This window comes from Hemibagrus wyckioides, linkage group LG08 (genome assembly GCF_019097595.1).
Source record: "Hemibagrus wyckioides isolate EC202008001 linkage group LG08, SWU_Hwy_1.0, whole genome shotgun sequence".
Lineage (NCBI taxonomy): Eukaryota > Metazoa > Chordata > Actinopteri > Siluriformes > Bagridae > Hemibagrus > Hemibagrus wyckioides.
This window is the reverse complement of record NC_080717.1, coordinates 26,172,960-26,199,205: the sequence shown is the minus strand read 5'-3', so window position 1 is coordinate 26,199,205 and position 26,246 is coordinate 26,172,960. Positions and strand designations below refer to the sequence as shown.

The window sequence follows — 26,246 nt, the reverse complement described above, 5'->3', positions numbered from 1 at the left end:
ACACTATGTAACACCCTTTCACCACACGGCTAGTATTGACGTTACGTAAGTTTTGTATATGCGACCTTCCCAAACCCTGTGGACTTTAAGCTACAGCTCCTGCCTCGTCTCTCCCTGTGTGGACGTATCTCCTGTTCAGTTCTTCAACTGTTTTGCACTGTTTGGTTGCACAATAAAGGCACTGTCATTTGACTCAACATCAGCTCTCCTGTCTCTGTTCCTGGGTCCCTGTGACAGGTATCATACAATGGAGAAAATCTTATGCAGTACCCGCATGACTGGCCTTTAACTAGAACTGACAAAATGCCCTCTAAGGTACTGCTATGAATGTGAAAAGAGTATGAAGTGCCCTCTAGGGTGTAGAAAATGAGATAGAGTGCCCTGTAGGTCACTTCTGCTGTAGAAAAGCATAGCTTAGTGCCGTAAGACAAACTGAGTCCACCTAGGGCAGATCAGAACAGCCTTAAAGTCATTAACCAGCTACAAATAATGTAAGGTCAATGGTGAAATGACAAAAGAATCATTTTATTTAATCGTAGATCACTCAGTCTGTCAACTATGCACTAAAGACTTTTTTTTCAACTCAAATCTTTACAGATATTACTATTGTTAAATGTATTCATTCATTCATTGTCTATACCCGCTTATTCCTAGGACTCCTAGGGTCACGGGGGTCTGCTGGAGCCTATCCCAGCGCACATAGGGCGAAAGGTACACCCTGGACAGGTCGCCAGTCCATCGCAGGGCCACACATAGACAAACAACCACACACATACATTAGGTTGATTGAATTACCAATCAACCTAACGTACATGTCTTTGGACTGTGGGAGGAAACCGGAGTACACGGAGTAAACCCACAGAGGCACAGGGAGAACATGCAAACTCCACACAAAAAGGCCCCAGCCTGTTCGACCCCAGGCTTTGAACCCAGGACCTTCTTGCTGTGAGGCAACAGTGCTAACCACTAAGCCACCGTGCTCCCCGTTAAACGTATTGTAATGTTATGTAAGTCAGAAAGTTATTTAAAGGCATAAAAATGATTCAAAAAGCACATGGCTTATTTCTAATTAACTATTTCAAAAGCATTCATTAAACCGCTTACACAAACAATCCCATTTTTAAATAATGATATCATACTCTACCTTCACAAAGTCTTTCAGAGGATTTTTGATGTTAAAATGAAACAAATTCCCGAATATAGGGACGGGTGGTGGTCCCGGAGGGAAATTCTTGGGTCTCTGGATTCTGGTGAGGAGGAAGAGGAGACAGACGCAAAACACAACCAGGATCCAGGAGCCCAGCATGATGACTGGCTGCTCTGCTGATCTACTGCTCTATACACTACAAACCTTTGGAGTATAAATCCTTAGCGCAAACAGAGCTTGGTAATCATTTACACAGGAGGAAATTTACAGAACCAATTGGTGCTCCATTCAAGATTCTTCCTTTAAATGAAGACAAATGTGTCATTTCTATAAAGAACTCAGAAACTACACTGACTTACTAGTTCCAGGACATTATCAACTTCTGAGCCTGGTTCCTCTCAAGGTTTCTTCCTCATATCATCTCATGGAGTTTTTCATCGTCACCTCAGGCTTCTCATTATGGATAAATATTAGGGATAAATAGTGACTTAACTTTAAACTTTATCATTTTTACTCTATGTTTCTATACATCTGTAAAGCTGCTTTGAGACAATGTCCATTGTTAAAAGCACTATATGAATAAATTAAATTGAATTTTTTTTTTATGACATTTTTATTTCGCCTTGTGGCAAAAAAAGTTTCTGTCCTTGTTCAGACAAAGATGAACTTTACATTCCCCACAGCAGACATGTCAGAAGTGGATAAATCCCCCAGGGGGCAGAAGACAAGTCCCAAATTACATACAACAGGATTTTCAGGAAAATACTGGCAACCTGGTTGGTGCACAGGTCTCAGAAACTCATGTAGCAAATATGACACGAGTAGATTTACAGGGTTCATAGCAGTTCATGGTTCTTTGCTGAGCTTAATATACAATGCAAGCGTCAATATATAATGGAATTACACTTTACATATTATTACCAAAGCTACTCATTTTCTCATTTTTGTGGTAGACACCATGAAGTGTTTAGGGTTGCTGATGCAGAAGCACCAATAACCAACTGAAATATCTTCAGCGTGAATGTGCTCAGGAATCAGGGTTGAGTTAATGAATTAAAATGTGCATTTTTTATAATCTAATTAATTAACGAGAAAGGTTAAGTTATTAAGTAAGTAGCCTTTATTTATTACATATACATTAATGCACAGTGAAATTCTTTCTTCACCCATCTTTGGAGGGTTGGGAGTCAGAGCAAAGGATCAGCCATGATGCAGCATATACACGTACTATCTATATTTATCTAAACTTGCACAATATATTTAGACTATTCTATCTATCTATCTATCTATCTATCTATCTATCTATCTATCTATCTATCTATCTATCTATCTATCTATCTATCTATCTATCTATCTATCTATCTATCTATCTATCTATCTATCGTCTTTACTTTTACTTATACATATGTCGAAATGACCTCCCAATCTTGGATTTGTCCATATATCTGTTTGCTGATCTGTTTAGACTCCACAACAGTGATAAAATATTGATTCACTCCATAATACATAACTGCATTAACTCTATCTAGAGCTGAATTAGTTTACATAACAAGCCTTGGGTGAAATTGGTAATCGGGAGTAAAAGGTTCATAGATCATAGTAATTTGCAGTCATGTATTTCAGCCTGAAAAGACTGTCCTCTAGCATGAAAACTTTCACACAATTTCACACACACACACACACACATCTCATTTTCATTCTATCACAGTTTGATGTGCTGTCAAAGTGAGCTGTCAAAGTGCTGTCACACATGTATTACGCTATTCGACTGAGCTTTTCCTGAATCTTGAAAACCACCTGAATGGCCTTCATCTTAATCTTTATATGTAATCAGCATGTGATTGTAAACATCATCCAAATTATTTTATAATATAAAATTCTAAGCAGAGTGTAAATGTCTCTCAACTACATTGTAGACTATTTTCACTTCGGCTATCGGCTAGTGCAGTGGGATGTGTCCCTTGTTTTATGTGCGATGCACAATCCCTTCAACTCTTTCGTTTCACGACTATGGCTTCAGCATCTGCAATAAAGTCTCCACTTTACTGTGGAAATTACACTATATGGTCAGAGGTATGTGGACACCTGACCATCACAACACCAAGACGTCCTGGTTGAACATCCCATTCGAAATTTATCCCAGCTCTACTTTTCTGGGAAAGCTGTCTACTAGGTGTTGGAGCATGGCTGCGGGGATTTGTGTTCAACATTAGCGAGATTAGACGCTGATGTCAGATGAGGAGGCCTGGGGTGCAGTCGGCGTGCCATTTCATCCCTGAGGTCGAGGTCAGGGCTCTGTGTTGTGACACGCCTTGTGTTTATGGAGCTCGTTTTTTTGTCATGCAGGAACTGAGAAGGGAAAATGCAGTTGTGTGGGCTTCGTGCTTCGTGGTAACCGTTTGGAAAAAGTCATAAGAGTGCGATAGTTAGGGGAACACATACTTTTGACTGTGTAATGTAAAGTATTTTGTGAGAAAGCACAATGAATTTTTTTCTGAAGTAATGTTACACACAAAGCTTTACTTATCAGTATATTTGTCGCCCTCTAGAGGAATTCCCGCGAATCGCACCCAACTTTTTTTTTTTTTTTTTTCTTTCAAGCTCATGTATCCCATGATGCACTGCTCCACCAACGGCTTCAGTCAATTCAAGTAGCAGCGCACCGCCGGTGTGTGTGGTTCAGCGTGAATGTGTGTGTTCTGTGGTTCTTATTGAGCTGCTTTTCGGAGACCTGTTGGTTGCGGAACCAACCGAATCCCGAGCCGATCCGGACTGGTGGGTAAAAGCGGTCGAAGACTCGAGTTTTGGCCTCATGCTTCGGGATGTTTTCCGGCCTGTAACGGGAAGCAGAAGGTTTAGGCGCCAGAATCGTAGCTTCACTGAGACGGACAACCTACAAGCACAAACACGGCTGAAAATAAAATACCCGTTGAATGGATTTGGATTCCGGACGAAACGAATCAGGAGCGATGGGAGAATCGATGCAACCGGCCACACCGAGTCGCCACGAGAAAAGCCTGGGATTATTAACCACCAAGTTTGTCACACTGCTGCAAGAAGCCAAGGATGGAGTGCTGGACCTCAAAGCTGTAAGCGTGACGTTAGCTACCTAGCTAGCTAGTTAGCACGCTTTGCTTACTGACTAATTAGCACGCTTGCTAATTCTCCACATTATTATTATTGTTATTATTAGCTTCCTTTATTCCGTTTAACTTTTTCATTCTTATAATAATCTGCACGGAGTGCTCGAAATGGTATTTGCGTAAACGTATCTGGTTTCGCCTGTAAGCAAACGTCACGGTAAAAAAAAAAAAAAAAAAAATTCTTGGCTGCGTCCCAAACGGCGGCGTGTTTCCTCGATATGCGCTCTATGTAGGCTGCGAATAAATGGCTCGTGCTCTCGAAGTAGTGCCCTACGTGCGTGCGTTGAAGCCATTTGAGATTCAGCCGGAAAGTTGGCCGCTTGATTAGAGATGGATGCTAGAAAGAGAAAGCGTGGTGGCCTAAAAGTTTGAAAGAAAAGTAAACACGAAAATTGGCTGTAAGCGGCTTTGCTAAAATATAACACACTTTAATTGCAAACATTGCAGTTTTTAATGTCATCTAAAGAGTCTTTTTTTAAAATGTATTTCACAGAAGGCTAGTAAAACAAAGTACAATGTATCTATAAAAACTTTATAAGTTTATTCTCTCTCTCTCTCTCTCTCTCTCTCTCTCTCTCTCTCTATATATATATATATATATATATATATATATATATGAACTATAAAGTTGTTTATACGCTTTTCTTGTACCTGCCCCAAGTTGTGCGCATGCGCACTGCTTGATAAGGCATGTGCATTTTGAAAGCGTTCCAGAGTATAAGTAAATAAATTAATAAACAAATTGGCGGCGCTGATAGAAATCTGCGTTTTTAATAAAACTTAACAATACATGAAGCTGTAAAGAGTAGTCTATCGTCATTACATCATGAACCTCTGGCTTTACAAGCACAACAACAAAGAAAAAATTATATATATATATATATATATATATATATATATATATATATATATATATATATATATATATATATATATATATATATACTTTTATTTTATTTTGTTTTGTTTTTCCCTTATTTGCAGAAATAGCCAGAGGTTCAGCTCAAATATATAACTTATAAAAATATAAACGCTGTAAATTGCATTTAGGACAGATCTCCAGAACTCGTCAGTCGTGTGTCTGTAGTGTTACAGCTCTGTCCTTTGGCTCAGCGAAGTGGCAGAAAATTGAGTCTGGTTTATTTTTGCCAGTCAACTCGTTTCCGATTTTGGAGAGTTTGTAGAAGTGGACTGTGAGAATTTGACTCCGGGTTTAAATTGTGGTTAAAACCACACCTTGGTTTTGGGTTGAACAGATTAAAACCTTACTTAAAGGGAAAGCAATCTTGATGTTGATCAAAATGTAAAAGTTTTTATAATAGTGTGTCAGTGCAACAGACATAAACTACCACAAGCAACCATCAAAATTCACCTATATTTGCTGTAAAAATGAGCACTGTTTCTGTGCTTCTTTCTACCACCCGCAATCTAGAAATAACAGCTGGAAAAACGACAGCGTGCAACATTCATACGAGATAATGATCATTTCTAAATGCATGAGTGTTATAGCATGGAGACTCTTCTTTTTTTTCTTCTTCTTCTTCTTTTTTTCCCCCCTCTTCACGTCCTGGTTTGTATTATTGTTCTCTGGCTCTTTTTCTGCTCAGGCTGCTGATACGCTGGCTGTACGACAGAAGCGGCGGATATACGACATCACCAATGTTCTCGAAGGCATCGGGCTGATCGAGAAGAAATCAAAGAACAGCATTCAGTGGAAGTGAGTGAAGAGAGGTTGAACCTCAGCACATAAAAGCTTTTGTTAGGAATAAATAACTGTGTTATGCTTTTATAAGCAACTGATCAACTGCAGGGAAGCACGATAAGAAACAAATACAGACTCAGACGGTGATTATTTTCCAACAATAGCATGCATTCAAGTGTTTTATTCCTCTTGTACTACAAGAATTGACACCCCAGAGTGCTGACACTGGAGACTTCTTCCATAAACATTAGATAAATAACTTCCTGTCGGAGAAGTGATGGTGTATAAGAATGAGCGTGTTACTGCGAGAGCTGCTGTTATAGAAAATTAATCAACACCTTCTGACCGGTCAGAAAGGAGAATTAAACCAGCTCTGCGATTTTTGAGTTTTAGTAAATGTGTGACTCTAGGCTGTCAGTTCAGTGTACACCAATTTGTGTTAAACTGGTGCGTGTGTATGTATAGAGGTGTAGGCCCTGGCTGCAACACACGAGAGATCGCCGATAAGCTGATTGATCTGAAGCTGGAGCTGGAAGATCTGGACAGAAGAGAACACGAGCTGGACCAGCAGAGGGTCTGGGTTCAGCAGAGCATCAAAAACGTGACCGACGACTCACAGAACAGCCCATATCCTTCTCTTGCTTTTCCTCCATGCCGGAGATCCGTGCAATCCGGCCCTCTTGTTTCCTGTGTCGTTTAAACAAGGTCTTACAGGTTGTGCTGCCGTCTTGAGCAGAAAGAATAAAAGCCAAGTTGTGCTCTACAAACTTTCATGCAGAAATGATTTATATGCGTTTCCTGTATTGCATAGGATGCGTTCTGCTTAAATATTACTTCGTGTAAAAAAAAAGTGAATGGATGTTCGTGAATAACAAAAGGCTACAAATTGCAGTGTACCAGAAAATAATTCCAGTCCTTTTTACCATTCTGGTCTAAAACATCTTTTTGAACCTAATTTTTTTTTTATTATACTTCTAAATGCATAATTTACAGTTACATAGTTAGAACTGCTGCATGATGCACCCAGGGAATGAAATGTCACTCTCTTTCTCTGTGTATATGTGTATATATATATATGTATATATATGTATATATATATATATATATATATTTTGTAGCTATGTGGCAACTTTGACAAGAGTCAAAGTATGACAGTATGAGATGTGTGTGTGTGTATGTATGTGTATATGTGTATATATATGTATGTGTATATGTATATGTGTATATATATATATATATGTGTGTATATGTATGTGTATATATATATATATATATATATATATATATATATATATATATATATATATATATATATATATATATATATATATATATATATATATATATATAAAAAATACATACATACACCCACCCACACACATACATCTCATACTGTCATACTTTGACTCTTGTCAAAGTTGCCACATAGCTACAAAATATATATATATATAAAAAATACATACATACACCCACACACACACATACATCTCATACTGTCATACTTTGTCATACTTTGACTCTTGTCAAAGTTGCCACATAGCTACAAAATATATATATATATAAAAAATACATACATACACCCACACACACACATACATCTCATACTGTCATACTTTGTCATACTTTGACTCTTGTCAAAGTTGCCACATAGCTACAAAAAAAAAAGAAAGAAATGAAACTTAGAAATTTACCTACAGTGTAAATCTAAACGTACTGAAAATAAAGAAACCACACCTCGTCTCGCACACCAGCCTCGTTTATCAAGCTGGATAAGATCAAAATTGTTCACAGGAGAAATGCGGTGTTCATGAAAATCCAGTTCCTGAGGTTGTGTACGTATTCATTTGACGACACGCACCAACATGAACCCCGATTAATCGACTTCAAAGCATAAACATAGTCACATTCGTTCTTCCTCAACAAAGACACACTCTGGCCTACGTGACGCATCAAGACCTCTGCAACTGCTTTAAAGGTAAGTCTTTGCTCTGTCGTCTTCCATGTATGTTGATTTTGGATGCTATGATTGTGAAGAAATAAAACAATACAGCAGAGACTTGCTGAAATCTTATCAGGTTTCCCCCCCCTTCCTCTTTTCCGCCTGTAGGTGACACTCTGCTAGCGATCCGAGCGCCCTCAGGCACACAGCTGGAAGTGCCGATCCCAGAGTCTGTAAGTGCGGGTCTTTTTCACAGCTCTGTGGTTTCACTTTCAGGCGGATCTGCTTCCTCTAATCGTTTGGTGCTGCTCAGTGCGTCATCGACAAATTTCTGGCCGGTTGTGATGACCAGTGGGTGGGCAGATTGCTGAGTGTGGTTTGGTGTAGCTCTGTTTTTTTCCCCCACAAAATGAGGAGAGGTCTTCCTGAAAGTCTGTGAAACTTTGAGTATGTTTATGTAATGTGAAAAAAAAATCAATCAATAATAAATTAGTGACTGACAGTAATGAAAAAGAAAGAACAGAACAATTCCTGGTATCTTTCCCCTGCTTGTCATAATGAATTGCTTCCCTCTTTCAGGTTGTAAATGGACAAAAGAAGTATCAGATCCATTTGAAAAGTTCCTCGGGTCCTATCGACGTCCTCCTGGTGAACAAGGACCCATCCAGCGCCTCTCCGGTCGTCTTACCCGTTCCTCCTCCTGAAGACATGCTCCAGAGTCTCCCAGCGTCCTCAGCTTCTGCTCCGTCAGCACCTGTCGCTGCCACGCCCGCCAAACCCGCAGGAAACAGTACAACAAGTACAGCTGTAAACAACCAGAGGCCCACAAACACGACCGCTGCACCCGCTACAGGTTCCACACACCGCTCTACAGATCTCTTTACCTTTTAGAATAATTGCTAAATTAATAAACACCATATTGACAATTATGACAATCTAAAAATGTTTAGAACACCCATGTCTAGGAGAGTTATCATTGTTAAGCTGGACACCTGTGCCTTCTTTTCAAATTATTAGTTGTTAGAGTTACATGGAAAATCTCCTACTCTCTGTTTTTCTCTTTTTCTCAGTTTCACCCCCCCCCCCCCGTCAGTCTGTCTGTCTCCCCCTCCCTCTCTCTCTGCCTGCTCCCCCTTCTCTCTCTGTCTCTGTCTTTCTTTCTTTTCTTCCCTGTCTCCGTCTCTTTTTCTCTTTTGTTTTTTCTCAGTTTCTCCCTCTCCCTACACCCCCCCACCCCCCCATTGCTGCAACATGCGGTTCCCATGTCTCAGAGGAATCATCCCAAAGCCTTCACCCAACAGATTAAAAGTACATTAAAAAAGGGAGCTTAAATTTAATGAACTCGTTCTAAACTTTGTGCTTAAGTCCTTTCTTGGATCTGGTTTGGAATTAGGAACACTGGACTAGTTTGACGAGTCAGTATTAGAATTTGGGTTTATTATGACGTCTCATGCCATGAACTCTGATAAAATATTAATAATACGTTTCCACTAATGTCCAGGACATTGGTACAAACAGTCAGTGGACATCACTGATGCCATTTCTCTATCTCTGTGTGTGTGTGTGACAGAAGCCCACAGCACTGCCCCTTCAGACACACCAGCCAATCAGAATCCAGCAGAGGACAGCCAGCAACTTCAGTCCTCAGCCTCGCTGGACAGCAGCTCATCGCTTCCCGAGTCTTCGGCCGTCTTTGAACCGATCAAAGCGGACCCTTCAGAGTGTGAGTCTACACCCTTTTTTTTTTAATACTGATGAATAAAAAGTTAAGAATATTAGTGTTTATGTATTTGCTGAACTTTTGGTTTTGGGCATTTTAATATATATATTTTTTTTTTTCTTGCTTTTTTTCCCCACTTCTTTGTAGTGCTGGATCTCCCCAAAGAACTTTCAGAAATGTTTGATCCTACAAAAGGTGAGCCTGTTTTCTTCTTAGACTGATATGAACAGATCAGTGTCCTCTGAAAGGAAAAAAAGTAATCACTCATAGGGAAAATGTCTATTTATTCCACTTGGAAAGGATTCATGCTATGGCATTTCATTTCCTGGATAAAATTTGACATTTTTCCAGACATTAGCTATATAACTTATAATAACTAGCTACAGGATCTGTGTGGAGTTGCTTGATTTACAAATGGGGTTGGGAAAGAAACTCCCCATCTACTCTTTTGTTTATTTATATATTTTAACAATTGATTATTATAAATATCCAGGGCGGATTATTTTTAAGAAGGTACCAGGAATCACTCTAAAGACATGCCATAATGAACATGTTATTTGATTTTTACTACTGTCACTGAGGGGTGGGTCTTCGTGAATGTGGGTGGGCTTGATGGAGAAAAAAATCATTCCAGTCTAATTCAACTCTCTGAATTTAACCAGTAGAAACGGGTGTATTTATCACAAACCTGTAAAATGCTACACACTGTAGCTGCTATTATAGTACAGTGGTGTTTATTTCTGTTTCCTGTTTTGTCTGTGCAGAAATCATGAGTGCAGATCTACTGGAAGAGCTCATGTCCTCAGAAGGTAAAGCTGACCTCAAACCAAGCCGTCTGTACGTAGTGTACTACTGATCATGAAGCTTTAAACCTGTGAACACTGCGCTGAGGATGTGTGTGAGATTTACATTGAAGTTTTTTTTATATTTAAACAATAAAATAGAGATGCACTTCTGTTCTGGGATTTAAGGTTTTTTCCCCCCATGTTGGTAGATTGAAGGTAAGTGTATTTAGAAGAGTTTTATAGGTCCAGCAGATGGTAATAAAAACAAGCTTCACCTGAATGAACCAATCAGCTCTTATTTTCTGTTGAGAGTCATTATGTCAAACAATTGCCAGAAGAAAAACCTACAACAGGATTTCATGTCATTATCATCCTAATTACAAATTGTGCTCAATTTCCTGACGGCTTTTTATTATTTATTTTTTCTCCATCTATATCCATCTATCCATATAAAATTTATATATATATATGTTTTTTATATATATATATATATAACTTGTTAAAAAATAATCTTTGAAAATCAAACATTTTGGTATATATTTTCTATTCTGGTGAAGATTAACTATTATCTGTCTAGTTATTTATATATACATTTTTATTTATTTATTTTTTATTCTGTATTTCTATTAACGTGTATTTTTTTTAATTAATTTTTTTTTTTTTTAATGGCAAAATTTATTTAGAAAAATAGTTCTTCTTCTTCTTCTTCTTCTTACATTATTTTCATTGCTCTTGTGGGTTTTTTTTTTTTTTTTGTTTGTTTGTTTTTCTTCTAATTCTACCCCGGGGTTCCTTCATGAATAAATGTGTGAAATGTCCGAGCCCACCCCCCCCTCACACTCTCTCTTTTTTTTTTCTTTCTCTTTTCTAGTTTTCTCTCCACTCCTCCGCCTCTCACCGCCCCCAGGTGACCACGACTACATCTACAACCTGGACGAGACCGAGGGCCTGTGTGACCTTTTTGACGTCCCTATCGCCAACCTTTGACCTCCACCCGCTCGCGTTCAGAGTAGCACGCCTGTATTTAATGAAAGAAGCTCGTCTTTTATTTCAAAAGACCGGGCTGCATTTCAGATCCATGTGAATAAGCTGATTTTATGTGTGTATATAGAGTTGTACGTTTTATGTTTTTGTTTCCGTTTTCCTCTTTTTGTAATATCCTTTAACCCAAAGCTGCGAGCTACTGAAAAGTGGCACAGAACGTTCCCTTGCCTCGCTCTGTGCCTGACATGAGGCTTCACCCGTTTATTTTAAAAGCGTTTGAACCCAACACATGTAGAACCTGGCTTCCTCACCTAGGATGAAGGCATTGTTTTGCTACTTTGATCAAATCCACAAGCAGAAACACCAGCAGGAATACCAGCTCTACTCCCTGACCTGTGGGTTTTTTTTTTTTTTTTTTTTCCTCCTTTTGCTCTTATTTACCGATCTGCTTTTCCACAGTTGCACTGTTTTTATCACGTTTGTCCTGCAAGCCATTTTAAAAACATCGACTTATTGTAGAAGTAGTTTACACAAGTTTCATGGCAGTACTGCACATCAGACATTATACGACGAATTTTGATGAACTTGATCCATATGTTTTGTCAGTGTAATCAAATTTCCCTTTGACTAGCAGACTCCAATATTACACGCAGTTCTATATGACTGCCTGTTAATCGTGGTGCGGTGGGGTTTAGCCCTCGTGTCATCTCTAGATAAAGAGAGCGATGCAGCAGCACTTTAGTCCTTCGGTTTGTCCCGGTAAAACAGGTCAGATTCCAGACCCTAAACTTTCACCCTCGGTGCCGTCGTGGCTGCAGTGCATCCCGGGACGTCGAGTCCAGCGTCTCCTTTAAATCTGCGCTTCGTTACTGATCGTGACGCTTATGGTGGCAGGACGGCAAGAAAGAAAACCCCGGCGGTGTTGTTCCTCTTGTTAAAAACCATCCTAAATGTGACTCTTGGAAATGACGGAGAATCTTTACCACACATCCCATATGTTTCATCGCCGACAGGGTTTCAGGGTGATTCTGAGTCGGATTTGCAAGGCATCCCCCCCCCCCCGATTTTTTTTTTCCAAGCACCGTAGTACTTAGGTTGAAGCACAGCTTTTACGTTTACTCATGTCGCAAAAATGCTTTTATCCAAAGCAGCTGAAGGTCAAGGGCCTTGCTCAAGGTCTCATCAGTGTCTCAGTAGTTCCTCTCACAACCCTTTTTGGTCCATTACTCCAGTGTGGATCAAGATTTATATATATATATATATTTTTTTGTTTTGTTTCATTTTCTCCACCTCTTCACATATGTTTAATTCATTTGATGTAATTCACTTAACGGGACAGAACCTTTTAACCCATAACTAATTCCAGGCTTTAATGTCCGTCTATCAGATTATATCACCTGTATAATTTATGATGTTAAATCTGCCAGCACCCCCCCCCACCCAAGAATGTGCTTAACCTTTTTCTCATCTCTTATTCATTTGCTTGTATGTATATGTATTTTCTGTCATTGTAGCGAAAATAAGTTTGTATATGCACATGACTATGTAAAGAAGGACCGCATCACATCTTGATCTTCTCCATCGATTTATCACAGCTCTGGGACAGAACTGTTCCCTATTTTTAAAAGGAAAAAAAATGTATTGCTTTTAGCTGAAGGATATTTTTATGGTTGTACACCCTCATTATTTTTGTACAGGCTAGTTAGACAGACGAATACGGCATGCACAATACAGACGACCTCTTTTTGTTCCTCTGATGACAACAAGGTCATCTCCATATCCGCACTTTACAGCAGTACGATCACTCGGGTTTCATTCGTCCACTCCTTTCTGCTGGACTTCGGTTCAAGTCCAGTGAAATTCTTCAGCCTTCAGTTGTCTTCTTCTGTCTCGACGCCATCCACTGAGGTGATTTGTAACGGAGTAGCCTGCTGGCTGTCTGTGAAAGAAATAAACAACAGTTTTGTAAGAGCGGTCTTCTTTAATGAGTCAGTCTGCTTCAGGCTTTCAGTCCTTTTTCTTTTCACATGAGAGAGTTTTATTTGTTTAAACCAGGATGTGATTCAACTACCTGAGAGTCAACACGGTGATGCAGAGAGGGACGGATACTGCATTTTCAGGCCACATAAGGAATTAAACATTAGGAGACATGCTGTTTTAGGTGATGAAGTTAATACACTACAAGTCGATCAATTTTCTTAGAACGACTCGTCCTAAAGTGATTTTTATTCCTCTTATACCGGACCATGTTTCTGTAGTCAATGATTATATTTCTTATTTATTAAGAAATAACATGAAATTGTGTTTGTGGCACTTCCATGAAACAGTTTAGTTCTTCGTATCATTTTCCTTACAGAGAGAGAGGTTAAAGTGTGTGTTACAAGTGAATAACATTCATTATCTCGTTATGATGCCACCTGTGAAGGGGTGTGAGATTTTAGGCATCAGGTAAACAGTCCATTCTTAAAGCGACTTTGAACAAGGGGCAAACTGTGTGTCTAGACGACTGGGTCAGAGCACAGCAAGTCTTGTGTGATGTTCCTGGTATACAGGGGTTAGTACCTACCAAAAGTGCTTCAAGGAAAAACAACCGATGAAATGGAAACAGGGTCATGGGGTCACAAGGTTCATGAATACATGTGGGCAGTGAAGGCTACCCTGTCTGGTCCCATCCCAAAGAAGAGCTTCTGTAGCACAATGTGCTGAAAAAGTGAATAATGGCTTTGATAGAAAAGTGTCAGAATACAGTGTCTATGGAGATGCATAAATACAGACTGGTCACAGTGTACACCAGGTATAATGGACACACGAGCATCAAAACTGGACCATGGATCAGTGGAAGAAGGTGGGCTGGATGGATGAATCATGTTTTCTTGTACATCATGTGGATGGCACCAGGATGTACTGTGGGAAGAAGACAAGCTGATGGAGGCAGTGTTGATGCCCTGGACAATGTTCTGCTGGGAAAAACTTGGGTCCTGACATTCTGTGGCTGTCATTTTGAAACTAATCCATTACCTAAACATTATTGCAAACCAAGTACACCCCTTCATGGCAACCGTATTCCTTAATGACGATGCCCAAAAAATGTTTCAGCAGAATAATCTACTCTACCACACCGTGAACATTGGTTTGGTTTGAGGAACATGACCGTCCCCAGATCTCAAGCCAGTCCATCATCTGGACAAACCTCACAATTTACAGAACGATTTAAAGGATCTGGTGCTAACGTCTTTGTCCCATAACCGCAGCACACTTGTGGAATCCATACCTCGACTGGTCAAAGCCGTTCTGGTGGCCTGAACGCTATTAGACGGGTGATTTTAACATTTTGGCTGATCTTTGTGTGTAAATATTAAGATATTGATGGTCACAGTGAAGGAAACATCAGATATATCAGTTCAGAAGTTTGCCTCATGTCTGCCTTGTCCTTTATAAGTGGGGTGGGTAAACTTTTGCACAGTAGAGAAATAAATAAGAGAGTGCTAAATGGAGGTCATCTGGTTTCACCTCAGAGAGGAACCCTACAGCCTACTTCCTGTTCCTCAGAATATTTTAGGACTTCACCAGATTTTCTTTCCTTAAACATGTCTTATTATTTTTTTTAAATGACTACCATACACTTTAATGTTAAAACTTCAGCACTTCAAACCAAAGCCTGAAACCTTTCAGAAAAGTTTCAGCTGAATTTCACAGGCTTTGTTCTTATTAGTTCTTGTGTTATGGAAAACCTTGTACTCCTCTCTGAAATGGCTGATCGCTCCGGGCTGGGTTCCAAACCGCGCACTTCTGTACTAAGTAGTATGTTTGAAAAAATAAAAAAAAATAGTACGCTTCTATAGGTTTCGGGGTGGCGACGTACTAATTTTTGACCTACCCTTCAGTACAGAAGTGTGCGGTTTGGGACGCAGCCCGGCTCTCCTTCCCTTTGCAGCGGGAGGGACGGCGATCAACCCGGAACTGGGAATGTCGTCAAGGCGGAAGCTCAAATATCTCCAAGCGCCCTATACACGCGCACTACACAGGGGGTTTACGTAACGTCTTAAGTGCACTATCTAGTGCACTACGTGTTAAATCGAAACGTTTTTAGAGTTCAGACCTAATTCTTACTCTGAAACTTGCAAGAAGTGTTACAACACGTACAAAGCGTTTTGCAGTCGGGGGGGAAGAAAAAGTATTATTTCTTAGAGGATCAGGAGCTCTATCTAATGTGCAAAGATTTTGTTTGTCAGCAGGTAAGAAAATGCGTTTAATATGAGTTTTAGCACACGTTTTGTTTTTATTTATTTAAGTGAAGTCACTTCTGCTTGTTTTTTCAGTCGGTTGAGATTGGCTCGAGACGATTCATTAGAAAATAGAAATATTTTAGGGGTTTGTTTGATCCCCAGTAAAATTGAGAAATTTTTATTTATTTTCCAAAACTCTTTCATGAAAAATGGGACAATGGCACAATTTCGCATGATTAACATTATTGCATGTGTTTGCTTTAACAGGACACACAATGGCTTGTAACAGTGCTTTATTTATTTATTTATTTATTTATTGATTGATTGATTGATTGATTGATTGTGTTATATAACAGAACAGTATTATAATAGGTGTATTATAGAAAATGATATGATCGTTAGTTCCGGGTCTGATTTTCTGAACCATTTCCTACTTTGCGACTTGTTGGTGAACTGATTACCAGTTACAAGAAGTGTGTCATGGTCCTGCTGGGATATATATAGATATATATAAAATACACAAATCCACTCAAATGAATCCCTGTAGACGAGCAGAGGAATTATCTGAAATCATTTTCAGCCCCTTAATTCTACACACACCTGCTTTACAGGTGAGCTGGATCAGGTGTGATCAGGAGTTCAGATAAAAAAAAGATACAGATGCAAGGATTGTTTATGGTATCCAGATCAGATTATTCTCTTGTTATATTTAACTGATGTTGTAAAGTGATTTGTTTTTGATAGGAATGTAAACAAAGAAAAAACACATAGAATGAAATGAAGAAGCAAGAACTGGGGCAGGGGCTGATTCTTTGTAGCCCAGACTGTAGACTCAAGCAGCGCAGAATGTCAATCAGTGTGCATCATATCAGGTTGTCAGTGACCGGCCTTCTAGATCAGATCTCTATCTTACGCTCTATCCGTCCTGACAGATGACTTTATGAGCAGAACCTAGAACAAAAAACAAGCTCACTCTGACACAACAAGAGCACACTTTACTCACTTGTGACTTCCGGAACAATATTTGGGTCCGCTTTGTCATTTTGCCGTGATTTGGAACAAAGCACAGGTCTCTACATCCTAAAAGGAGGTGAAATGGAAGAGTCTGGGAGCAACGACAGGTCAGCCGTGACCACACAGACTTACAGAGCAGGGCTGATGAAGGCTGAGTAAAAATCGCTTATCGTCTGGTGCATCATTCACTACAGAGTTCCAAACTGCCTCTAGAACCTCTGGGTTGGACCTTCATGAAATGGGTTTCCATGGCCAAGCAGCTGCATACAAGCCTAAGATCACCATGCACAATGACACGTTCAGCTGTGTTGTAATTCGACGTCACTGGACTCTGGAGCAGTGAAACCGTGTTGGCTGGAGTAATGACCACACTTTAACACTTCACTATCTGATGGATGATTCTGAGTTTGGTAGATGTCAGGAGAATGCTGGAAGAGAAAACATTCAATCCGACTAGTGGAAAAAGGGTTGAGGGTAATGTTAATCTTACAGCACAGCTCCAGAGACATTTTAGACAATAGTACACTTTGAGGTTTAGGAAAGACCCTTCACATCAGCTCTGTGCAGAAAATGAGGTCCTTAAAGATCACTGAACACATTGTGGAAGATCTGGAACGTCGATTGCTACACCAATGCCTGACCTCATTAATGTTGGTTTGGATGAAGGAGCACAAATTCCCAAAGACTTGGCAGCTCCATGGTAATGGCCATGCTGGTGGAATGGGATGTCCAGTAAGCATGTAGATGTGATTGTCAGGTGTCCACATACCTCAGGTCACTTTGTTCAGAATTTTTTTTTCTGCTTAAAACACATTACTGGAAAATTTACTGGAAGTTATATGATGTATTGATACCTACTGAGTACCACAGAAATATGTCAGTGTCTCATGATTTGCTATGTTTGTCAAATCGCCTCCCTTTTCTTCAAAAGTACTGCTCTATATAGTAATGAGGAGTCTTTTGGGAATCACTGAGATGGCTCTTTTTGGTGAATGCGTCGAACCGATTTGAAAATCTTTTGTTCCTTTTTGTACATATAGGAAATGTCATTACTCCTTTATCTTCGTTTAGCATCAGACACTTCTACTTCTTCCTTAGAAACCTTGTTTGACCTCAGAGCTGTGTGTGTTTGGCTGTCAGCTGTGTGTATGGGAAGCGTTCATTTATCAGGATAAATGGCAATAAATCTTCTTAATGATCCAAGCCACAGCACACTAACAATGCTGCCTTTCTTAAAGCAGATTTGTGGCAGCATGATGATTGAGGCCCACAGTTATTTTATTTTAATTACATTTTATAAAATCCAGTTTCATCATGCAGTTTCAGACAATGAAGTACTGGCAAAAATATGACAAACCGCCCACTTTGGATAAACATTCATGGGAAAGAGCTGTTTCAGAGCTGTCTGAATAAGAGTCGATTCTTATCTGTGAGCTGAATCAAATGAACTGACTCTCTTTTTCTTTTCTTTTTCTTTTTTATAAAGTGTGCAATATACAAATATGCCACTTTGGAGACAGTCATTATTTGGAGACCAATCTGCTGCAATGCATTGTGGGATTTCAGGCTGGATTTCTAAAATGGTAGACCACCCTCATTTGTGAACAGGATGTGGCAGACCCTGACTTCTGTAGATGGCTGGTTGTGCAGCTACTGAGCTGAATTTTCATTGGAGATCAGAATTACCACTGTTCTACTAGCAGGATTTACCAATTAGCCAAGGCACTTCATCACGAACCTCATCTTCCAGGCCCCTCCCCAGCTCAGTCACCGCAGTGGGTTGTAGTGGGTGCTGAAGTCAATTGGTTGGAAAAAAGTGTTTAATTTAGATGTCCACTCTATGTATATATAACTATGACATGTAAAAGAAATGAGGTGTGTGTTGTGGGGGGGTGACGGGCTGTGGTTTCAAAAGAATGAGATGTTTCAGTCAGCACAGCTGAGGTGTGTGTATACATGGGTTAAACCACAGATACATGGTATTCACAGCTCTTTCTTTCTTTCTTTCTTTCTTTCTTTCTTTCTTTCTTTCTTTCTTTCTTTCTTTCTTTCTTTCTTTCTTTCTTTCTTTCTTTCTTTCTTTCTTTCTTTCTTTCTCTCTCTCTCTCTCTCTCTCTCTCTCTCTCTCTCTCTCTCTCTCTCTCTCTCTCTCTCTCTCTCTCTCTCTCTCTCTCTCTCTCTCTCTCTCTCTCTTTCTCTCTTTCTCTCTTTCTCTCTCTCTCTCTCTCTCCTTTCTGTCCTCCTCTCTGTAGTGTATGTGTGTGGATGGTTGGATTTGGTGGATGAGTGTGTCTCAGGGTTGGGAGCATGCAGGAACATGAATGAAGTGAAATGAGGAATGAAGTGGAATGAGGCCTGAGAAGCATAAACACATGAGCCCTGACTCCCCCATCTCTCTCTCTCTCTCTCTCTCTCTCTCTCTCTCTCTCTCTCTCTCTCTCTCTCTCACTCTTTCTCAGCTTTAGGATGGCCGACGTGAGAATATGATGTCCCCTTGTCTGTTCTCATTTATGCTCTCGGTTGATTTCTTCACTCAAGCATTTTTGCAACTTAAACATTAAATACTTGCTAAATATTGTACATGTTATTCATCTAGCCCCGCCCTAAACCTTACCTAACCACACCCACTTCTGCTTAATCTACACTGAACTCACTATGGCTAAAATAAATATCTGTCCCGAGGATAAATGTAAATGTCTAAAAAAAAAAAAAAAAAAAAAAAAAAAGTTATATGCGAGTGGTTACAGCTGGAACAGTAGATGCTGGGGTTAAGTACAATCAGGCGGTTACCACACCTACACACACACCCACCCACACACACACACACACTTCCTTCTCTAATGGGAATCTCAGAGAGAACTGTGAGCCCGGAGCTGTATTACTCATCCTGTTCAAACACATGGAAATACTTGAGTCTGTTAAACAATTCAGCTGGAGCTTCTGTTGATAAAAGCCTCAGCGGTGTGTGTGTCCTAGGTTTATTTGTTTCCCATGTTCACATTTCAGATAAGTAAGTTCTCGTTAAAAAGAGGAAGGTGCAAAGTCATTATGATAATCGGTGTGTACTGATCGCCTGCTTCTCTCCTGTAAGGTACACAGAGTGTCTGTGTTTCGCTTTCAGTGTGATTCATAGCTATGCGTCCTAAATTCTTTTTTAGTCTTTGTGGACATCCTGTATTTCCAACAAATACAAAACACTTGTAGTAAAAATATAAATCTGGTCAATTTTTAACACCATACAGGGGTAAAATGAAAAACAGAGTATTCCCAAAAAAAATAAATTATTTAAAGTTACATAATAACTCCAAACAAAACCAACTAAAGTTACAAACAAGTAAATATTACACAATAACTACAAGCGAAACTAGCTAAGGTGTTTACATACAAATCGTACAAGCCAATGCTACACAATCATTTCAATACCTAAACTAGCTAAAGTTTATTACCAAACTAAGTTTAGGGAGTATTCCAAAAACAAAACTAACAAGCAAACATTACACAATAATTCCAACCTAAACTAGCTAGAGAATATTATAAATCCAGACTAAAGTTCTAATATAACTCCTAAACCAAACTAGCATTAACTAAAGTTAGAGAGTGTTTTTAAACATCAGACCAAAACCTCCAACCTAAACCAGCTAAAGAATATAACAAAATATCACCAGCTAAAGTTGGAATTTTACTATCCGCATGATATGTTGGTTCTTATCTAGCTAGCTTGCTTAGCATGCAGAATTTCTGTCTACGTTGTTACATTATACGTTGTTCTTTTCCATGAAACCACTCTTTGCTCTTTTGAATTCTCCAATCTGATTGGTCAGAAGGTAGACTAATTCATGGCACATGGTCACATTAACACACTCGCTGGAATACATTACCGTTTCTATAGATGAACAGATTTCTAAGGGAGAACTTGTAGTTGTTGAGATGATGAAGTTTTCTGTAATGAGATGTTAATGGAAGGCGTTTCCGGTGTCTGAGCCTCAGAACGGTCAAACAGGTGAAGTTGAACCGGACAGAGGAGTTTGCGCTTTCTTGCTAACATGTGAAGCTGTTATTTTTTGTCTTATTAGCTTTACTACAGAGAGGGAAAGAAAATGTTATAGCTGCTATAATGGTTCAGGAACATTCCATGGCAATCAAATGTAACTATAGAAGGAAAAAACATAAGACAGGTCAGCGTTTAATAAATAAAAATGGAGTTGTTGGCAAATTGCTGTGGTGTAAGAGGAATAAAACACCAGCTCGGGATGCTGTTATAGGAAAATCAACATGGACATGGTCCAATTCATTGCATAACCCCACCGTTACTTATTTTCAGTAAACCGCATGCCTCTAAATTGTTTATTACTAACTTTTTGACTTTTGACATCACAAATTAAGATTTAGAATGGAGTTGAGGATTGTTTTTGAGAATCAAGATACTCTAGAAAGTACTTTTAAAGCATCAATCTGTTCCTGTGGTCTATTATTTTCAGAGTTTAGGAGGACACGCATCGGCGCATCAAAATGCCGCAGCAGAAGGACATCGTGAAGATCGCTATACAGATGCCAGGGGCGTATCCTCAGCTCATTCAGCTGGATCAGGTGAGGCTGGGAATGATGTTCTGACCAAAAATGCACCCGAGCTGTAGGAGCATGTTCCCCACGTCTTGAAATGCTCTGCCTTCGTTCGGTTGTCTTTCTTCTGGAATGTTCCTCATGGCTCCGGGCTTCAGGTAGTCTCCGTCTGTGTCTGGCCTCGCCTGCTTGGAATGGGGAAGTGGTGGTACTGTATCACAGTGCGGTTTCCCTAACAGCTCTGAGAACATGTGCTCCTCGTTTCAAGCGAAAATCCGAAGGGAATTGTAAAGTAATGATTAAAAAATAAACAAAAAGAATTTAGTTGGCTTGGTTATTTTTTACCAGAATAACATCTCCCTGCTGTACAGATCAATCATGCTAATCTGCAGTATTTTAGCATTAGCATTCTAGTTTGGGACTTTCTTTAACAATAACTAGCTTTGTGTTCTCTGTTTTAGCTTTTGTTTTTGGCACTATTCTCCAATGTGGCTCTAGGATAATTAGCTAGTATCTATCTATCTATCTATCTATCTATCTATCTATCTATCTATCTATCTATCTATCTATCTATCTATCTATCTATCTATCTATCTATCTATCTATCTATCTATCTATCTATCTATCTATCTATCTATCTATTTTTGGTTTTGGGTCATTATTGACATTAGCTTGAATTCCTCTGATTTCTAACTTTATCTACTCTGGTATTTTAGCTTTTTTGTTTGTTTTATTGCGAATTCTCTAACATAGCTCTAGCATAGTTAGCTAATGTTTGTGGAATTTTTGTCACTACTGAATTTAGCTTGATATTCTCTAAAATTTAACACATTAAATAAATTAGTCTAGGTTTAACATATTCTCTAGCTAGTTTAAGTTGGATTTATTGTGTAATGTTAACTTGTTAGATTTGTTTTTGGAATACTCTCAATTTAGTTTGGTAATAAACTCAGACTTTAGCTTGTCTTCACTTCCTAAACTTAGCTAGTTTCGATTGTAGTTACTGTGTAATGTTTGCTAGTTTTGTTTCAGAATTATAAAATTCTCTAATTTTAGACAGTCTGGTTTGGTTGTATTCTTAAGCATTAGTTAGTTTGGTTTGGAGTTATTGTTGTGTAATTTTAAATAGTTTCCTTCATCTGGGAAAACTCAAAAACTTTAACTTATTGTTTTTGTAATATTATCTAACTTGAGGTAGTGTTAGCATGGTTGTGTGTTTTTTTTTTAGTTAGTTTAGTTTAGATTTGAGGTATTGTGTATTTACCGAGGTATTGTTAGCTAGTTAGCTTTGTTTGGAGAAGTTCTTTAGGTTTAGTTTTGATTGAAGGGTTTTCTCAAATATTAGCTAGCTGTTTGTTTGGTGGTACTTTTTCTTTAACTATTCTGGTTTGTTATCATGCTCTAACTTTATTTAGATTCTTTAGCACTAACAAAATTTATTTAGTGATTGTCTTTTTTTTTTCTTCTTTTTCTATGCTAGGTAGTTTTGATTTGATTGTTCTCTACCTCCCTCTAGTTAATTTTACTTGAAATATTATCATCTTCTGTAAACTCCTAAAATAGTCAGTCATTTTAGAGTTTCTATTCTGGCCTCAAGGATACACGAAACCTTAGGAAACAGGAAGTGAACACAAATCTTTAATTGCTGCATCATGCTGAACTGTTACTTTAGAACTCTGTTTCTTATTAAGTACTTCTAAGAAGCTGAATTAATCATCACTGATTAGAGATTAGCTATAAAGAGAACATCGGAATTCCGGCCTAATTATTAGTATACACTGTGGTATAATTCATGGTACAGCTGTACATTCAGAGCGGTTGTTAATTGTAGACACGGACATGTACATCTCTGATGGGAAGCTTAAATAGAACAGTGAGACAGGAACTGTGGGTTACTTATCACACATACTAATCACCATACTCAGGCTGCACTGTCTTTCCTTTAACTAAAAGTTCAAGTGTTTAGATTCTTGACAAAACTCTGGATTCCGTCTGCCTTCTACATGTAAAACACATTTCAGAGGAGCAACAGTAACAATCATGGACTTTATAATTTACCTATCTCACCTGTCTAAAACTGGGCTGTGTTTTTTTTTTTTTTTTTTTTTTTTTTTTTTACTCCTGCTGTAAACAAGATAAACTGATAAACAAGATGTTTGTTTTGCTACACTTTCAAACCACTGACTGTTGGTTGAAGAGATTTTTTGATATCAGGGAAGCAGCTTGACAGAGTAGCATTGAGAGATGCTGCATCATTTATCCTTATTTATTTTAAACATTTTTTTTAAAGTTATGTCTGGAGTTAAAACGATGTACTGTGGAATGAGTCTGATTTTAAGACCTGACCTATGATTTTACAGAGCAAACCTCTCAGGAAGTTTTAACAATGCGATAAAGTAGAATTTAATTATTAGGTATTTTATTTTGGAAAAAAAAAAGGGAAAATGTTAGCTCTGTGAAGCGACATCCCTTAACTTAGTCTGACAGGCAATAAGGCCACACCTCTTTCAACTGTAACGACACAAACAAAGGCCACACCTACTTCAATTGGAGTGACCGATACAAAGGTCACACCTACTTCAACTCGAGTGACAGATACAAAGGTAACACCTTCTTCACGTGGTGTTACCAATACAAAGGCCACACCTCCTTCATATGGTATAACAGATACAAAGGCCACACCTCCTTCAACTGGAGTGACGGTTACAAAGGCCACACCTCCTTCACATGGTGTAACAGATAAAAAGGCCACACCTCATTTGCTCCGAGTGACGGATACAAAGGCCACACCTTATCACTTAGTGTAACAGATACAAAGGCCACACCTCTTTCAACTGGAATGATTGGTTCAAAGGCCACACCTCCCTTAATTGGTGTAACAGATACAAAGGCCACATCTCCTTCACTTGGAGTGACAGATACAAAGGCCACACCTCCTTCAACTGGTGTAACACATACAAAGGCCATACCTCCTTCACCTGGAGTGACAGTTAAAAGGCCACACCTCATGTACTCTGAGTGACAGATACAAAGGCCACACCTCCTTCACTTGGAGTGACAGCTAAAAAGGCCACACATCCTTCAATTGGAGAAACAGATACAAAGGCCACACCTCCTTTTCATGGTGTAACCGATACAAAGGCCACACCTCCTTCACTATGAGTGACAGGTACAAAGGCCACACCTCCTTCAACTAAAATGATTGGTGCAAAGGCCACACCTCCCTTAATTGGTGTAACAGATACAAAGGCCTCACCTCCTTTACATGGTGTAACGATACAAAGGTCACACCACTTTCACTATGAGCGACCGGTACAAAGGCCACACCTCCCTTAATTGGTGTAACAGATACAAAGGCCACACCTCCTTCAACTGGTGTAACAGATACAAAGGCCATACCTCCTTCAACTGGTGTAACAGATACAAAGGCTACACCTCCTTCACTGAGATTTAGTTAGTAACTCAGCTACAATTAATGTCAGCATTTTAAAATCTGCTATTTTTACTTATTTATTTATTTGATGATTCCTTTTTATGTTGAAAGGAATTAAAATATATGAAGCTAAAATCCTTCTTCATAACGTTTTAACATCTCTTAGATCTTTTCCTGTCAGCCTCACTGAGCTTTGCGAATTCTCATCCTTTGGTCTCGTCCCATGATTTTGCGGTCGTGGCTGGTGCTTTGTTACGATAGGAAATGTTTCTTTCCCCCTCAAAACCTCCCTGATAAACTGCTCTTCTGGCGTGTTGACGGATTAAACCCAAGGCTTCCACTCGGTTGACCGGCCCGTCGGCCGCAAATTACAGCCCATTGATTGGTCTACCGCAGTACACCGAAAACTCTTAATTGGTTTACCACATCAGCCACCACTAATTGCTGGGTGTCTCAGAGTCAGACGGCGCAATAACGTATCTCCTCCATTTATTTTTATGCCCGGTTTTCAGCTCGACTGCAGAGCATAGCGACACTCTGCCTTTGGGTTTGAATTTGTGACAGAGCTGAGATTTTGCAGATTTACAAGTTCTTTACTGCTTCGCTACAACATTTGTTCTATTTGAAGCATTTCCTTTCTCTGCTTCGTTATGTAACATTATTTTCTTACTTTCTGTAAGAAGGTCAAGCGACTAACAGGATAAGCTAACCAGCTAAAGTTAGCGCTCATAAACACTAATTCATAATTTAAAAAGCAACATTGTACAGCTAACGCAATTCAATGGAAACTATGTGATTATTCTAGCTGGCTAATTCATCATTCTTTTATGTTTACAGTGACTGAATATGTATCAAGGAATTGCCAGTATGGTTAGCTATAGCCTTCCTGTCAGTGAGAGACTACTATGCAGAAAACTACACTTATTTTTGTTTATTTTCTCTCTTAAAAATAAAGTCTGTGACAAAAACATGTTTGTTTGGTAGCGGTTCCTTTTGCTTTGCATTGTCAAGGGGAACTTTTACCCTGTGAATTGGTGCTCTTTGATATTCCCAGGTAAAACACACCTAGAAAGCGGCACTGTTTGGTTAGAAAATGTAGAAGCTGCTAATCAATAACTCACTTTAGCCTTTTTACTTGGCTGATATCTGAAAAATAAAATTGCCGGCTTGTCTGTTTTTGTGATAAAATCACCCCCCCCCTTTCATTTTCTTGTTAGCAAAGCTATCACCACAGCAATAACAATCTAATGCTATATGGCTAATTCACAACGCATTCCTGAATTTTGTTTGCATCTCCTGAGCCATTTAAGCAATGTTTTATGTGTTTGAACCTAGTAAATTTTGAGCATGTGTCGTTTTAAAAGATTTTTAAAGAAGATTTGAGGAAAGTCTGTAATTGTCCGTCTAAGACTGAGGGGTCAATCTGCTCAAAATAATGTTGCTAATTTCACCCTACAGCCTGATGACTGCGTTGTAAAACCACAAGCTACACTTAAGGACTTTGGTGTAAGCCTCGATGCTGGTCTGTTATTTAAATCCCATAAAAGTAACAGCTCTAAAAGTGTACATTATCATTTGGGGAAACGTTGCCAA

At 39.0% G+C, this 26,246-nt stretch overlaps 2 protein-coding genes across 2 annotated transcripts in view; both read left to right on the top strand.

Moving 5' to 3' along the window:
- Positions 1-3,763: 3,763 nt before the first annotated feature.
- On the top strand, positions 3,764-13,389 carry e2f4 (E2F transcription factor 4). Its single transcript, XM_058396890.1, has 10 exons — positions 3,764-4,236; positions 5,898-6,007; positions 6,458-6,619; positions 7,924-7,967; positions 8,100-8,164; positions 8,511-8,784; positions 9,502-9,654; positions 9,799-9,846; positions 10,416-10,460; positions 11,308-13,389. The coding sequence occupies exons 1-10, from the start codon at positions 4,081-4,083 to the stop codon at positions 11,421-11,423; spliced, it is 1,173 nt and encodes a 390-aa protein (XP_058252873.1). The 5' UTR covers positions 3,764-4,080; the 3' UTR covers positions 11,424-13,389.
- Positions 13,390-15,515: 2,126 nt separating this feature from the next.
- Positions 15,516-26,246, top strand: part of elmo3 (engulfment and cell motility 3) — a 32,597-nt gene continuing 21,866 nt past the window's right edge. The window contains exons 1-2 of the mRNA XM_058397506.1: positions 15,516-15,655; positions 21,139-21,247. Of these exons, the coding sequence (XP_058253489.1) occupies positions 21,170-21,247 (78 nt within the window). The 5' untranslated portion in view covers positions 15,516-15,655; positions 21,139-21,169. The remainder of the gene's footprint in view (positions 15,656-21,138; positions 21,248-26,246) is intronic.

Excerpts from the sequence above, each read along its gene's own strand:
- e2f4 (XM_058396890.1), top strand. The coding sequence starts at position 4,081 with ATGGATTTGGATTCCGGACGAAACGAATCAGGAGCGATGGGAGAATCG. Across the intron at positions 8,165-8,510 it reads AAGTGCCGATCCCAGAGTCT|GTTGTAAATGGACAAAAGAA; the intron begins GTAAGTGCGGGT and ends TCCCTCTTTCAG. Across the intron at positions 10,461-11,307 it reads AGAGCTCATGTCCTCAGAAG|TTTTCTCTCCACTCCTCCGC; the intron begins GTAAAGCTGACC and ends TCTCTTTTCTAG.